This window comes from Thalassophryne amazonica, chromosome 15, assembly GCF_902500255.1.
Source record: "Thalassophryne amazonica chromosome 15, fThaAma1.1, whole genome shotgun sequence".
NCBI lineage: Eukaryota > Metazoa > Chordata > Actinopteri > Batrachoidiformes > Batrachoididae > Thalassophryne > Thalassophryne amazonica.
The window spans coordinates 42,273,339-42,289,230 of NC_047117.1; the positions used below are offsets into that span (position 1 = coordinate 42,273,339).

The window sequence follows — 15,892 nt, forward strand, 5'->3', positions numbered from 1 at the left end:
CTTTTCAGTCAAGTGAGTATCCGAGAAATTGTGTAACAGCTGGGCATGTCACAACTTGTCCTGTGAGACTTACAACATGAATGCCCAGAGTATCCTCACCGAAAGCCGTCTGAATCTTCCGATTGGTTTCCACCTGGCTGTCTCTCACAGTTTAATCAATCAATCAATCAATTTTTTTTATATAGCGCCAAATCACAACAAACAGTTGCCCCAAGGCGCTTTATATTGTAAGGCAAGGCCATACAATAATTATGTAAAACCCCAACGGTCAAAACGACCCCCTGTGAGCAAGCACTTGGCTACAGTGGGAAGGAAAAACTCCCTTTTAACAGGAAGAAACCTCCAGCAGAACCAGGCTCAGGGAGGGACAGTCTTCTGCTGGGACTGGTTGGGGCTGAGGGAGAGAACCAGGAAAAAGACATGCTGTGGAGGGGAGCAGAGATCGATCACTAATGATTAAATGCAGAGTGGTGCATACAGAGCAAAAAGAGAAAGAAACAGTGCATCATGGGAACCCCCCAGCAGTCTACGTCTATAGCAGCATAACTAAGGGATGGTTCAGGGTCACCTGATCCAGCCCTAACTATAAGCTTTAGCAAAAAGGAAAGTTTTAAGCCTAATCTTAAAAGTAGAGAGGGTGTCTGTCTCCCTGATCTGAATTGGGAGCTGGTTCCACAGGAGAGGAGCCTGAAAGCTGAAGGAAAAGTTTCTGGAAAAATTTGATTCAGCGCTGCTCCAGTCGCTCAGCCATTTCTCTGACAATGAAAATCCGATGGGGGGGGGTGGACCAGTGCTCACTCAAACCCTGCCCACAGGTGAATGACGCAACCAACAGGCGAGAAAAAACTCATGCATGCGCACGAAGGTTCAAGCTTGGCTGATGCAAGCGCACATGATTCAAATCCATATAGTTTTAAAAAAAAATAAAAAGGTCGGATAGTTTTCTAACAGACCTCGTATAAGAGTGGAGGAAGGTACACACAGGTGGACTACATTCTGTGTAGGAGAAACTGGAGAATTTAAAGTGGTTGCAGGAGAGATTGTAGCTGGATAGCATATTATGGTGGTTTGTAGGATGGCTTTAGAGGTGAAGAAGAAGAAAAGAGTGAGAGCTTAAGAAAGGATCAGATGAAGGAAGCTGAAGGAAGAAGACTGTTGTGTGAAATTTAGTGAACAGTTGACAGAGGCACTGGATGGAGAGGAAGTAATTTTGGGCAACTGAAAAAGCACAGCAAATATAGTGAGGGATACAGCTTGGAAGGTATTGAGCATGACATTTGGACAGCAGAAGGAAGACAAGGAGAATTGTTGGTGGAACAAAGATGCCCAGGAAAGCATAAAGAGAAAGATGTTGGCAAAAAGAATTGGTATAGTCGGAGAGATGAAGAAAGTAGACAGGAGTACAAGGAGATGTGGTGTAAGGTGAAAAAGAGAAGTGGCAAAAGCTAAAGAAAAGGCATATAGCGAGCTGTACAAGACGTTGAATGGTAAGGAAGGCTAAAAGGACTTGTACTGATTGGCCCCATGGCCAGACAAAGGGACAGAGCTGAAAAGGATGTGCAGCAGGTTAGGGTGGTAAAAGATGCAAATGGTAATGTGTTGACAAGCTGGGAGAGTGTGTTGAGAAGGTGGAGGGAATACGAGGTCTGTTCGAAAAGTATCGGACCTTTTTATTTTTTGCAAAAACCTGATGGATTTGAATCACATGTGCTTGCATGAGCCAACCTTGAACATTCGTGCGCATGCGTGAATTTTTTCACGCATGCAGCTTACTTTTGGATGTTGAAACCAGGACATGTATAAGTAACATTACCAACAGTTAAAATCAATTTCAATGCGGGATCAGACTGAAGGCGGGAGTGCGTCGTCTTGTCCCTGACGTCATGGAAATGACACGGCTGTCAATAAACAGCTTACATGTGGGTTAAAACAGCGTAACAGCCATTTTAACCCACGTCAGCTGTTTTTTAAAGGAATTATTCAACATTAATTCTCTTTTAAAAAGTTCCTTATAGAGATTAACAGTTTTATGACATTTGAGAGAGTCTACAAGATTAACACTGCTGATACATTGTTCAAGTTCAGCCAGAAATCTGTGTAAATTGGGGGGTTAAAACAGCTGCTGCACACACACACACACACACACACACACACACACACACACACACACACACACACACACACACACACACACACACACACATACGCGTACACACCACATCCACAGACTCTCTCAAACTAAAAACAAATAAAAATACTTTCATTGAAAGCTCCATTGAAAAGAACTCAAAGCAAAAGATGAAAAAAATAACATTCCACTCACCCCTGTGTAAAGATTTTCAAATTAGTCCACAACAAAAAGAAGCCATCACACACGCAATCACAACTGCAATCACCAGCCAAGGAACTGTGCCACTAGTCCTCACTCTGATCCACAGTCACAGATCATTTTCAAGTTCCACTCGGCCAGAGAATAATGTCCAGGTCCATGCGCACGTAATGTCCAATCACAGCTCTGCCTTCAAATCAAATTCTGTCATGATTGTGGCACGTTAGAGAGTCTATTATCTCCTGAAATAGTGTTTTCCAATATGAGACATACAGTTTTATGCAAAAGTTTGGGCACCCCTGATAATTTTCATGATTTTCCTTTATAAATCACTGGTTGTCTGGATCAGAAATTTCAGTTAAATATATCATATAGCAGACAAACACACTGATATTTGAGAAGTGAAATGAAGTTTATACGATTTACAGAAAGAAAATCCACCTTTTCTAGAATATATGTTTCTTGGTTTACTGTGGCTGTTTTATCACAGTTGCTCTGTATAATTTAATGACATCTAGTTTATGTAATCCACATTAAAATTCTTAATTCCAAATTAAAATTCTTTAGGAAACCTTACGTGAATAAATCTAGGCTTTTTGCCTATGTGAGATTATCTCAGTAATACACATATTATTACTCCATACTGAACTCATGATTCTATTTGCTGAAGTATGTATTTATTTAGTTACTTATTTCATAATCATATTTATTAATATGAAAATCTCCAACAGCAACAGTGCTTAGTGCCGCTTCAAGCTCCACATGGTCTCCCTCTGTAGCTGGGTAGTGCCTGTCTGCAGCACCGAAGGACTCCACCAGAGACGTCTTTCTTGTACTTGCAACACCTGACACTGCTCTCCTGTTCTGTCTGTTTCATCATACAACCCCTGGCAAAAATTATGGAATCACCGGCCTCGGAGGATGTTCATTCAGTTGTTTAATTTTGTAGAAAAAAAGCAGATCACAGACATGACACAAAACTAAAGTAATTTCAAATGGCAACTTTCTGGCTTTAAGAAACACTATAAGAAATCAAGAAAAAAGATTGTGGCAGTCAGTAACGGTTACTTTTTTAGACCAAGCAGAGGAAAAAAATATGGAATCACTCAATTCTGAGGAATAAATTATGGAATCACCCTGTAAATTTTCATCCCCAAAACTAACACCTGCATCAAATCACATCTGCTTGTTAGTCTGCATCTAAAAAGGAGTGATCACACCTTGGAGAGCTGTTGCAACAAGTGGACTGACATGAATCATGGCTCCAACAGGAGAGATGTCAACTGAAACAAAGGAGAGGATTATCAAACTCTTAAAAGAGGGTAAATCATCACGCAATGTTGCAAAAGATGTTGGTTGTTCACAGTCAGCTGTGTCTAAACTCTGGACCAAATACAAACAACATGGGAAGGTTGTTAAAGGCAAACATACTGGTAGACCAAGGAAGACATCAAAGCGTCAAGACAGAAAACTTAAAGCAATATGTCTCAAAAATTGAAAATGCACAACAAAACAAATGAGGAACGAATGGGAGGAAACTGAAGTCAACGTCTGTGACCGAACTGTAAGAAACCGCCTAAAGGAAATGAGATTTACATACAGAAAAGCTAAATGAAAGCCATCATTAACACCTAAACAGAAAAAAACAAGGTTACAATGGGCTAAAGAAAAGCAATCGTGGACTGTGGATGACTGGATGAAAGTCATATTCAGTGATGAATCTCGAATCGGCATTGGGCAACGTGATGATGCTGGAACTTTTGTTTGGTGCCGTTCCAATGAGATTTATAAAGATGACTGCCTGAAGAGAACATGTAAATTTCCACAGTCATTGATGATATGGGGCTGCATGTCAGGTAAAGGCACTGGGGAGATGGCTGTCATTACATCATCAATAAATGCACAAGTTTACGTTGATATTTTGGACACTTTTCTGATGTTTGAGGATGATGAAATCATTTTTCAAGAAGATAATGCATCTTGCCATAGAGCAAAAACTGTGAAAACATTCCTTGCAAAAAGACACATAGGGTCAATTTCATGACATAGGGTCAATGTCAACGAGCAGATGTGATTTGATGCAGGTGTTAGTTTTGGGGATGGAAATTTGCAGGGTGATTCCATAATTTATTCCTCAGAATTGAGGGAGTCCATATTTTTTTCCTCTGCTTGGTCTAAAAAAGTAACTGTTACTGACTGCCACAATCTTTTTTTCTTATAGTGTTTCTTAAAGCCAGAAAGTTGCCATTTGAAATGACTTTAGTTTTGTGTCATGTCTGTGATCTGCTTTTTTTCTACAAAATTAAACAACAGAATGAACATCCTCCGAGGCTGGTGATTCCATAATTTTTTCCAGGGGTTGTAGATGCCTCAAATTCTATGTCTTATTTAATCTGAGGTGTTTTACAAGATTTATTGTGTTGCCACAGCTCTTTATCGTTTTTCCACAAACATCACAAGCCACTTCTTGGCTTTTTGTGGAGCTGGAATAGCTCCAAACATGACTCCTTTTGTGCTATGCCATTGCGTCAGAGTAGACACTGAATTCGAGTGACTGACTGAGCAGTGTGCCACTGTATGTGCACAGAGAGACTTACAATCCTGAGTACTTTGATGCTGTGCTGCTAACTGGGATGTTAAAAAACATGCGACATGTCCTTTAATAAAATCTTGGAAAGTGAGAGGATGTCTGAGCAGTGGAGGCGAAGTGTGCAGGTTCCTATTTTTAAGAAAAACGGTTATGTGCAGAGCTGCAGTAGCTACAGAAGCATAGAGTTGATCAGTCACAGCATGAAGTTGTGGGAAGAGTAGTAGAAGCTAGACTTTAAAAACAGGTGAAGATCTGTGAGCAGCAATATGGTTTTATGCTGAGAAAGAGCACTGCAGATGCAACATTTGCTCTGAGAATACTGATGGAGAAGTACATATAGAGAAGGCCAGAAGGAGTTACATTATGTGTTTGTGGATTTTGAGAAAGCTTATGACAGGGTGCCAAGAGAAGAGTTGTGGGATTGTATGAGGATGTCTGCAGTGGCAGAGAAGTATGTGTAGTGCAGGACATGTACAAGGTTAGTGTGACAATGGTGAGAGGCACAGTTGGAATGACAGACTCATTCAAGGTGGAGGTGGGATTACACCAAGGATCAGCTCAGAGTCCTATCTTGTTCGCAGTGGTGATGGACAAGTTGACTGATGAGATCAGACAGGAGTCTCCGCGGACTATGATGTTTCCAGATGACATTGTGATCTGTAGAGAACAGAGCAGGTTGATTCTAACATGGAACGGTGGAGATATGCTCTGGAGAACAGGGGAATGAAAGTCAGTATGAGCAAGACTGAGTACATGTGTGTGAATGAGAGGGAACCCAGTGGAATAGTGTGGTTACAAGGAGTAGAAGTGGTGAAAGTAGATGAGTTTAAATACTTGTGAGGTCAACTGTCCAAAGTAATGGAGAGTGTGGTAGACAGGTGAAGAAGAGAGTGCAAGCAGGGTGCAGTGGGTGGAGAAGGTGGTGGGACTGATTTGTGACCAAAGAATATCAGCAAGAGTGAAGGGGAAAGTCTACAAGACAGTAGTGAGACCAGCTATGTTGTACAGCTTAGAGACGGTGGCACTAACAAAAAGACAGGAGGCAGAGCTGGAGGTGTTGCCATTCTCTTTGGGAGTGATGAGAATGGACAGGATTAGGAATGAACATAACAGAGGAACAGCTCAGGTGGGACAATTTGGAGACAATGTCAGAGAGGTAAGATTGAGATGGTTTAGATATGTGCAGAGCAGGGACCCAGGGTATATAGGGAGAAGGATGCTGAGGATGGAGCCACCAGGCAGGAGGAGAAGAGGGAGACCAAAGAGGAGGTTTATAGATGTGGTGAGGGAGGCCATGCAGGTGGTTGGTGTGACAGAGGAAGAAACAGAGGACAGGGAGCCATTGAAACGATTGATCTGCTGTGGTGACCCCTAACGGGAGCAGCCGAAAGAAAAAGAAGACAAAGACATGTCATAATTGGTAAATAAATTCTGTATTTCTTTGTGTCCAGGCTACAATAACGAACTTGTCTACCGTAAAACTGATGGGTCTTTTGCTGCTTCACTCGCTCATCCAAGCAGTACTTGGTGAGCATGCAAATACAGAAATATTTCCACTCTTTCTTAACATACATAACTCTTACCATAACTGTAAAGATACTTGATATGTTTCATGTGCAAATCCCTTAAATTAATATTAATATTCAAGTATGTTCTTTCTTCTTCTCTTTAAGGTTGACTGCGTATGTTGTCAAAATATTTGCTATGGCCAATTATTTGGTTACAGTTGAAAGGCATGTGATATGTGATGCTGTCAACTTTCTGATTCTCAATGCACAACAACCTGATGGCTTGTTTAAAGAAGTTGGACATGTGACTCATGATGACATTATAGTATGTGCACTTTGAGCAACACCTATGTTACATCTTGCCTTAAACATAATGGCTGATTGAAATACACACCATCATGTACCACTTTCCTATTGTATATATAAGCACATTGATGTTAGTTATGATAGTAATGATAATGGTGCATTTATGTGTGTAGGGGGATGTGCTCGGCATAGATTCGGATGCCTCTATGACTGCCTTCTGCCTTATTGCTATGCAAGAGTCTCGCACTCTATGTGCTGATATTCTTGGTGTAAGTACTTTACCTGCTCACATTTGTTTTAGGGCCCCTTCACACATAGTACAAATAAGTACAAATCAGGGCGAATCACAGTGAAACAGCTCGTATGAGCGAACCACGAAAACATCGAGCCGACGTCGGGAGGGACACGTGCTCTGCTAAGCAAGAACACAATGCGAGCAGCTGGAGCATGTGTAATCCCGCCCGGTCTCATATTTTGTTTTTGTGCTCCATCATGAAATTCATCAAATTTTTGTGACAGGGTTTTTTTTAACTCACTATTACTAACCCTACGCCTTCCCCCAACCCTATCCATAACCACCCCAACCCTCCCGCTTCACTTTTAATTTTGTGGAGCCATCACAGAACGTATTAGAATAAATTTGTGCTGCCGTGACATTTATATTATTAAATTATTAAATAATTAATTAAATTAAATAATGAATTATTATTAAATATATTATTGAATCCCACTTATCAAGCGGACAATACAAGTATGAACCGTCTGTTCCTCTGTAGATGACCCATGGCCACAGTCATGAAATGACATGAATGGAGCAGTGGGCTCTTATCATGTCCACATCTACTGCCCTGGCATGTCCAGCTGGCCCTGTGAGTGTGTCCAGTCCAACACAGGTGTCCTGTGGACGGCACGCCGCAGGACAGACACTGAGTCATGTGGAACGGAGCTCACATGGGTAACGTGACATTCAGATCACTGCTACGTGTTCTTGCCGTGCTCTTGCTCCCTGCAGCCCATTCCAACAGCGATATATGTTTTTATGTATGTCCACGTGAGGACAGCAATTGCACACACACACACACACACACACACACACACACACACACACACACACACACACACACACACACACACACACACACACACACACACAGTGGACAGTTGTAAGTTCATGTCCATCCAAACGTGGTACGTGTTCCCCAGCTGTGACGTCCAGAACCAGAGCTGCAGCTGCAGCTGTCGGCGGTCACACCCCCTGTCAGTTCAGCACACACGCCGTGTCACTCTGTGTCTGTGTTATGTGATCATTTAATTTTACTTATTTTTACTGCTATTTAGTTATTCTCTCCCCCAATCCGCAACACATCCGCCACGTGTTGCGGATTGGGGGGGGCGCAACACACACGCGATTCACACACACGGCACATGTGCTGCAGGAGAAGCCGACACTCTGGCACGCCACATGTGCGTTGCTGTTTTGCAACACCACACTCGTGTAGGCACTTGGAAAAATTTCACCGCCAGCTCAAAAGTGATTGTCTGCTCCCTATTTTCGTGCTGACAGTACAAATGGCCACACATTTTCTAAGTCCCAAACGAATGGTGTTAGATGTTTGTGTGTGTTACCTGGAATTTGGCAAACACCTGCCGCGAGAGGGATTGAATGGGCTGTCACAATGCACACTCTGTCTTTCAGCTGCTGGTGTGCGCAAATAGTTGTAGCAACAGGTGTACAAGGCATTGGAGGCAGGTCCGATTTTACACATATTACGTATGATTCCTGCTCTGTGCGCAATTCAGCCACATGTAAAGGAGCCCTTAGCTTTTTCCTTGTTTGATATTGACCACTCAGATATTATGATATATCTGTTCTCAGTTGCTGAATAATTCACTTTATTTCTATTATCTCACAAAATGTAGCATGGCAGATCTTACAAAAAAAACTGTATGCTGCTATCAGCCTTTTTCATCAATCTTTATGTTTTGTGCAGAGTCTACCAGGCAGCATTGACAATGCTGTATCCTATCTGGAAAGACGCCAGAAAAGCCTGAACAACCCATATGCTGTTTCGATGGTATCATATGCTCTGGCCAATGAAAATAAACTCAACCGGGATGTCCTCAAGAAGTTTGCTTCTCTAGGTTTGCACACACAACAATATTCTAAACATACTCTCAAATAAGCAGAAAGGTAAATGGACTATATTTATATAGCACTTTTCCATCTTCGTGAGACGCTTAAAGCACTTTACAATGATGCCTCACATTCACCCATTCACACAGACACACTCAGACACCGATCTCAGGGTGCTGCCATGCAAGGTCCTCACTATACATTGGGAGCAAATAGGTGAGTAAGGACCTTGCTCAAGGGCTCGTCGTGATTTTCCGGTCAGGCTGGGATTTGAACCGAGGATCCTCTGGTCTCAAGCCCAACGTTTAAACACTAGACCATCATCTTAATGTATCCAACAATGCTGCACAGCTTCATGAGGCTAACTGTGCATATACAGCTGTGGAAAGAAGTTTACATACACCTTGGCTCTTTCAAACTTTCAGACTTGGTTATCTCACCCACTACCTTTCTCTCAAATTTCTTTTGCCACTTTTAGCAGGATTGGTTCATATGATTGTGCCACACCAGATGCAGCTACAACCAGATTGAGTAAATTGCATATGTAAGAATGCTGAATTCTGCCTGTGTGTAAATCAGTGCACATTCACAAGAAGAGTGAATAAATAACACCTCAAAAGTAAAAAAAAAAAAAAAGGGGGGGGGAGACACACACATACAGTGCCCTCCAAAAGTATTGGAGCACTTGTTAATTGACATAGTTTATTTTTTATGCCATTTCAAATTCAAGAAATACAAAAATAAAAATTTCTACAATTCTCTATCTAAAACTCAAACAGAAAGCAAATCTCTACAACTTGATATAAAATAATTACAAATATGAAAGCCAAGATGATAGGTTGCAGAAGTATTGGAGCACTTTGGTATAATACCTGTAAATAATAAAGGCCGGCTCGCTTGCTCGGTCTGTACGGGGATATCAGACATTTGTGTTTTTGCAAATGGAAAACACTTGTCTTACTTTCCTACCTTCTTACCTTCAAAGTACCAGTCGTTAGTAGTTGGTAAGCTTTAAATTTGTGTTTTTTCCAATGCTGTTCAGATATTTATGGAGTACGTTCATGGCCGACTTGATTTTTCTCATCGTGTTTTTAGCTTTCTGGTTTGTAACAAAAATACGCGTTGTGCATCAATTGTCATGATAACTGGCCCGAAATGGGAAAATATCCGACCGGTAATCAGCCAATCAGAGCGCACGTAGCATCACAGCCATTATAATAATTAGTTTTATTGCCAGTTTTCTTCATGCACATTTCCAAGTCACTGAATATGTCTTGGACTTTATTTACTTAATTTATAAAGAAATGCAAGCAGTATGGCTCTTTATGATAAATCTGTGTGGAGTAGACAATTCTCAAAATCGGAGTGCCTGTGCAAGAAAGTGAAGAGTGAGGAAAGCCACCAAGACACCAGGCAACCCATAAGAAGTTATAGGCTTCTGTGGCTATGATTGGAAAAACTGTGCACAGTGCATGTTTTGCATTGTTTCTGTGTAGGCTCTCAGTTGTCCAGGTGGTTTCCATAGTAGAGAAGCTTGAATCTTCGACTGGACTGGGTTGCTTGACGCGAGGACGTTTCGTTTCGTTCTGCGATTTGAAGCGAAACGTCCTCGCGTCAAGCAACCCAGTCCAGTCGAAGATTCAAGCTTCTCTACCATGTTTTGCATTTTGTATCCTCAATTATACAGCTTCTTGATGAATTGGTATAGCGGAGGATTTTCTTTCTCCAAAACATAAAATCTAGGCTTGCATCTCAGATGTACCTTCTGGCAAATTGTAGCTGAACTTTCAGGTCTTTTGTATAAGAAGATCTACAGTCTCAAGAAACAGTTGATCAATTTCATTCATTTTTAGCATAAGGGTGTGCACGGGTGTTCGCCTGACACCAGTTGATTATGGTGACCTTAGGGTCAATTTCAAGGTCACAGTGAGATATTCCAAATATTGTCATTGCCACCCTTGTTAGCACAATATCTCAAAAACCAGTTGACCAGTTTCATTGAGATTTACTAAAAGGATGTACTTGGGTGATCCCCTGACACTTTGTATTTCTAATTTGTGGAGACCAGGGGTATATGTCATCTTGTGCTGAATCTTGTTAATTAAAGCGTTTGGTTAGTACAGGGAAAAAATGAAAGTATTTTTTGTCTTCCTCAGATTTCACCCACTGGCCTGTACCTAGGGGACGCATTTTCACATTAGAAGCAACAGCTTATTCTCTTCTGGCTCTGGTCAAAGTCAAGGTGAGCATGCACAATGCAACACATACATAATACATAACTTTTACATAAAATTATACAAAGTACATTTTCTGAATGAGAAGGTCTCCGAACAATGTATCAATTGAATGTGACGTGGACTTTTATTTACACTTTTTTTAACAGTTAGCTCTAACAGTTTCTTTCAGGAGATACAGATGTACCATGAAGCCCCATTCTGACTTTCACAGATAGGCATCTCGGAATATCAAGGTCTACAACCATAATAAACTGGTGCATGAAGATCACAGTTGCCTACAAATGTGACCTAGTGCACAGTTTGATGATGTACAAATTTGCACCATGTCACAAGTATAAAAATAATCATGACACACCTATAACTTCAGAACAACCTTGACACTTCCAGAAAATGTTACAGTGATGTTACAGCATGCCAACAATGTTAAGAGCATCACAGAAACTTTGCAGTTATGCCTGCTGTAGTATTACCAGCGAGGCCCCCAGGTGAGCCACGCCAGACTGTAAATGGCACAGCGTGTCACATTGGACACATGCGTCACATGCAACAGTCATGCATGTTTGGGTTTATACTAAGTGGTGTTTCAGTTTAGCTTGTGCTGCAATTTCAATTTCGATTTTTTTTTCATTTACAAGGGTAGGCTGAAAAGGAGAAATGCCATTTCAATAAAACTTGGCATGCATTAAGTTGAACTCTTCTGATGACTAACTGTGTTATTTTCTTCCAGGTTGTGAGGTAGTTTGTGGTTCATAGCCAAGTTTGAAAGTTCGTGGTAGAGGGAAACGGCAAAAATGGACAAAATCTGGCATCGCGGTGTAATTAAGTACCTGCATAAGAAGGGTTAAAGCCCAAGGACATTCATGCGGATATGCGGATATGGTTGCTACATTAGGGGATGAAGCTCCCTCCATATCTACAGTGCAGAAGTGGGCAGCTGAATTTAAGAGGGGCAGAGAGAGCCTTGAAGACGACCCAAGGTCTGGGTGGCCTGCAACAGCCACAACCCAGAAAAACATTGACCTTGTTCATGAAATTGTGATGGACGACAGACGATTGACGATTAATCAGCTAGCAGATGTTGTGGGAATATCCCGTGAGAGAACTGAACACATTCTGCATGAAGAACTTGGAATGTCAAAGATGTCAGCTCAGTGGGTGCCACATCTTCTGACGCCTGATCAGGAACGCACCAGGCTAGTCATGTTGAAGGCAAACTTGGCGCAATTTGAAGAGGATCCAGCCAATTACATGGAACATTTTCTTACCCAGGATGAGTGTTGGGTTCACCACTTTGAACCAGAGACAAAAAACAATCAATGCAGTGGAAACACCCAAGGTCACCACCTCCAAAGACGGCCAAGGTCGTTTCGTCTGTGGGGAAGGTCATGGTTTCAGTTTTCTGGGATTGCAAGGGCATTGTGTTCGTGGACTATCTTGAAAAGGGACAAACCATAAATGGACAGTACTATTCTAACCTACTGAGACAGTTACGTGAGGCTATCAAAAAGAAGCGACCAGGAAAGCTGACGAAAGGGGTGCTGTTCCATCAAGACAATGCCCCAGCTGACAAGTCAACAGTGGCCATGGCCACTATCCACGAGTGTGGATTCGAACTGGTAGATCACACACCATACTCCCCTGACTTGGCACCCTCAGACTTTCATCTGTTCCCAAACCTGAAAAAAAAACTTAGCTGGGAAGCACTATCGGAGCAATGATGAGGTGATGGCTGCCGTTGAGGACTATTTTGACTCTCAAGATGAAAGCTTCTATGCCAAGGGAATCAAAGCACTCAAGTACCGCTGGAAGAAGTGTGTGGAGTTACAGGGAGACTATGTAGAAAAATAACCCTGAATTTGTTCAATTCGACAACTGCATCATAGTCAGCCTTAGAACCTTTCAGCCTACCCTCGTATATAGAGCCAAATCACAACAAGGTTGCCTCAAGGCACTTCACACAAGTAAGGTCTAACTTTACTAACCCCCAAGGCAACAGTGGTAAGGAAATCTCCCCTCTGAGGAAGAAACCTCAAGCAGACAAGACTCAAAGGGGTGACCCTCTGCTTGGGCCATGCTACAGACATAAATTACAAAACAATTCATAAAACGAACATACAAGAAATGTTGCTGGTGCACAGGACAGGAGGGTTTCTGGAACAGATACCACACCCATCTCTGGATGGAGCTGCACCTCAAACAGAGAGAAAAGAAAAAAGCAGAATCAAGTATCAGAAAGACAATTCAATTCAATTTCAATTCAATTTAATCAGCTTATAAAAGCACCAAATCACAACAAACGTCGCCTCAAGGCACAGCACATTGAGTAGTTTGAAATAAAATTTAAAATAAGTGAATAATACAGAAATAATAATAATAAAAAAAATAATTAAAAAACACAAGTAAAAGAATAAACACATAAGAAAAATAAAAACTATTCATAAGAAAGAGAATAAAAATACATTTTAAGTCTTGATTTAAAAATGTCCACGGACTCAGATTGTCTCACGGATGCAGGAAAACTATTCCACAGGGCAGGTGCACAATGAGCGAAGGCTCTTTGACCTGCCAACTTCTTCAGACCCGGCGCCACGAGGGGACATTTGGGGCGACGCCCCCTCATGTCCTCAACCCCTCGGATGTGAGCGTTATCAAAAAATAAAAAAGAAAGAAAAAGAAATACTGGAAAATATACCAAAATATTAGTTATTCAATACTATCAAATCAAATCAAATCAATTTTATTTATATAGCGCCAAATCACAACAAACAGTTGCCCCAAGGCGCTTTATATTGTAAGGCAAAAGCCACACAATAATTACAGAAAAACCCCAACGGTCAAAACGACCCCCTATGTGCAAGCACTTGGTGACAGTGGGAAAGAAAAACTCCCTTTTAACAGGAAGAAACCTCCAGCAGAACCAGGCTCAGGCAGGGGCAGTCTTCTGCCGGGACTGGTTGGGGTTAAGGGGAGAGAATCAGGAAAAAGACATGCTGTGGAGGGGAGCAGAGATCAATCACTAATGAATAAATGCAGAGTGGTGCATACAGAGCAAAAAGAGGTGAATAAAAATAAACACTCAGTGGGAAACCCCCCAGCAGCATAAGTCTATAACATCATAACTAAGGGATGGTTCAGGGTCACCTGATCCAGCCCTAACTATAAGCTTTAGCAAAAAGGGAAGTTTTAAGCTTAGTCTTAAAAGTAGAGAGGGTGTCTGTCTCCCTAATCCAAATTGGGAGCTGGTTCCACAGGAAAGGAGCCTGAAAGCTGAAGGCTCTGCCTCTCATTCTACTCTTACAAACCCAAGGAACTACAAGTAAGCCTGCAGTCTGAGAGCGAAGCGCTCTATTGGGGTGATATGGTACTATGAGGTCCCTAAAATAAGATGGGACCTGATTATTCAACACCTAATAAGTAAGAAGAAGAATTTTAAATTCTATTCTGGAATTAACAGGGACCCAATGAAGAGAGGCCAATATGGGTAAAATATGCTCTCTCCTTCCAGTCCCTGTTAGTACTCTAGCTGCAGCACTTTGAATTAACTGAAGGCTTTTCAGGGAACTTTTAGGACAACCTGATAATAATGAATCACAATAGTCCAGCCTAGAAGAAATAAATGCATGAATTAGTTTTTCAGCATCACTCTGAGACAAGACCTTTCTAATTTTAGAGATATTGCGCAAATGCAAAAAGCAGTCCTACATATTTGATTAATATACGCATTGAAGGACATATCCTGATCAAAAATGACTCCAAGATTTCTCACAGTATTACTGGAGGTCAGGGTAATGCCATCCAGAGTAAGGATCTGGTTAGACACCATGTTTCTAAGATTTCTGGGGCCAAGTACAATAACTTCAGTTTTATCTGAATTTAAAAGCAGGAAATTAGAGGTCATCCATGTTTTTATGTCTGAAAGACATTCCTGCAGTTTAACTAACTGGTGTGTGTCCTCTGGCTTCATGGATAGATAAAGCTGGGTATCATCTGCGTAACAATGAAAATTTAAGCAATGCTTTCTAATAATACTGCCTAAGGGAAGCATGTATAAAGTGACTAAAATTGGTCCTAGCACAGAACCTTGTGGAACTCCATAATTAACCTTAGTCTGTGAAGAAGACTCCCCAATTACATGAACAAATTGTAATCTATTAGATAAATATGATTCAAACCACAGCAGCGCAGTGCCTTTAATACCTATGGCATGCTCTAATCTCTGTAATAAAATTTTACGGTCAACAGTATCAAAAGCAGCACTGAGGTCTAACAGGACAAGCACAGAGATGAGTCCACTGTCTGAGGCCATAAGGAGATCATTTGTAACCTTCACTAATGCTGTTTCTGTACTATGATGAATTCTAAAACCTGACTGAAACTCTTCAAATAGACCAAGAAACCTGGGGTTGTTCTTATTTTCTTCAATTAGTGATGAATAGTAAGATGTTCTAGCTTTGCGGAGGGCTTTTTTATAGAGCAACAGACTCTTTTTCCAGGCTAAATGAAGATCTTCTAAATTAGTGAGATGCCATTTCCTCTCCAGCTTACGGGTTATCTGCTTTAAGCTGCGAGTTTGTGGGTTATACCACGGAGTCAGGCACTTCTGATTTAAGGCTCTCGTTTTCAGAGGAGCTACAGTATCCAAAGTTGTGCTCAATGAGGATGTAAAGCTATTGACGAGATAATCTATCTCACTCACAGAGTTTAGGTAGCTACTCTGCAATGAGTTGGTATATGGCATTGAAGAACATAACAAAGAAGGAATCATATCCTTAAAACTAGTTACAGTGC

General features: G+C 41.3%; 1 protein-coding gene across 1 annotated transcript in view; it reads left to right on the forward strand.

Moving 5' to 3' along the window:
• The window catches only part of LOC117526580 (complement C3-like), a gene marked incomplete at its 5' end in the record, with an annotated part of 127,466 nt that overhangs the window by 98,068 nt on the left and 13,506 nt on the right, over nt 1-15,892 (forward strand). Inside the window, 5 exons of the mRNA XM_034188639.1 lie at nt 6,371-6,446; nt 6,593-6,752; nt 6,907-7,002; nt 8,725-8,875; nt 11,024-11,109. Coding sequence (XP_034044530.1) covers nt 6,371-6,446; nt 6,593-6,752; nt 6,907-7,002; nt 8,725-8,875; nt 11,024-11,109 — 569 coding nt within the window. The remainder of the gene's footprint in view (nt 1-6,370; nt 6,447-6,592; nt 6,753-6,906; nt 7,003-8,724; nt 8,876-11,023; nt 11,110-15,892) is intronic.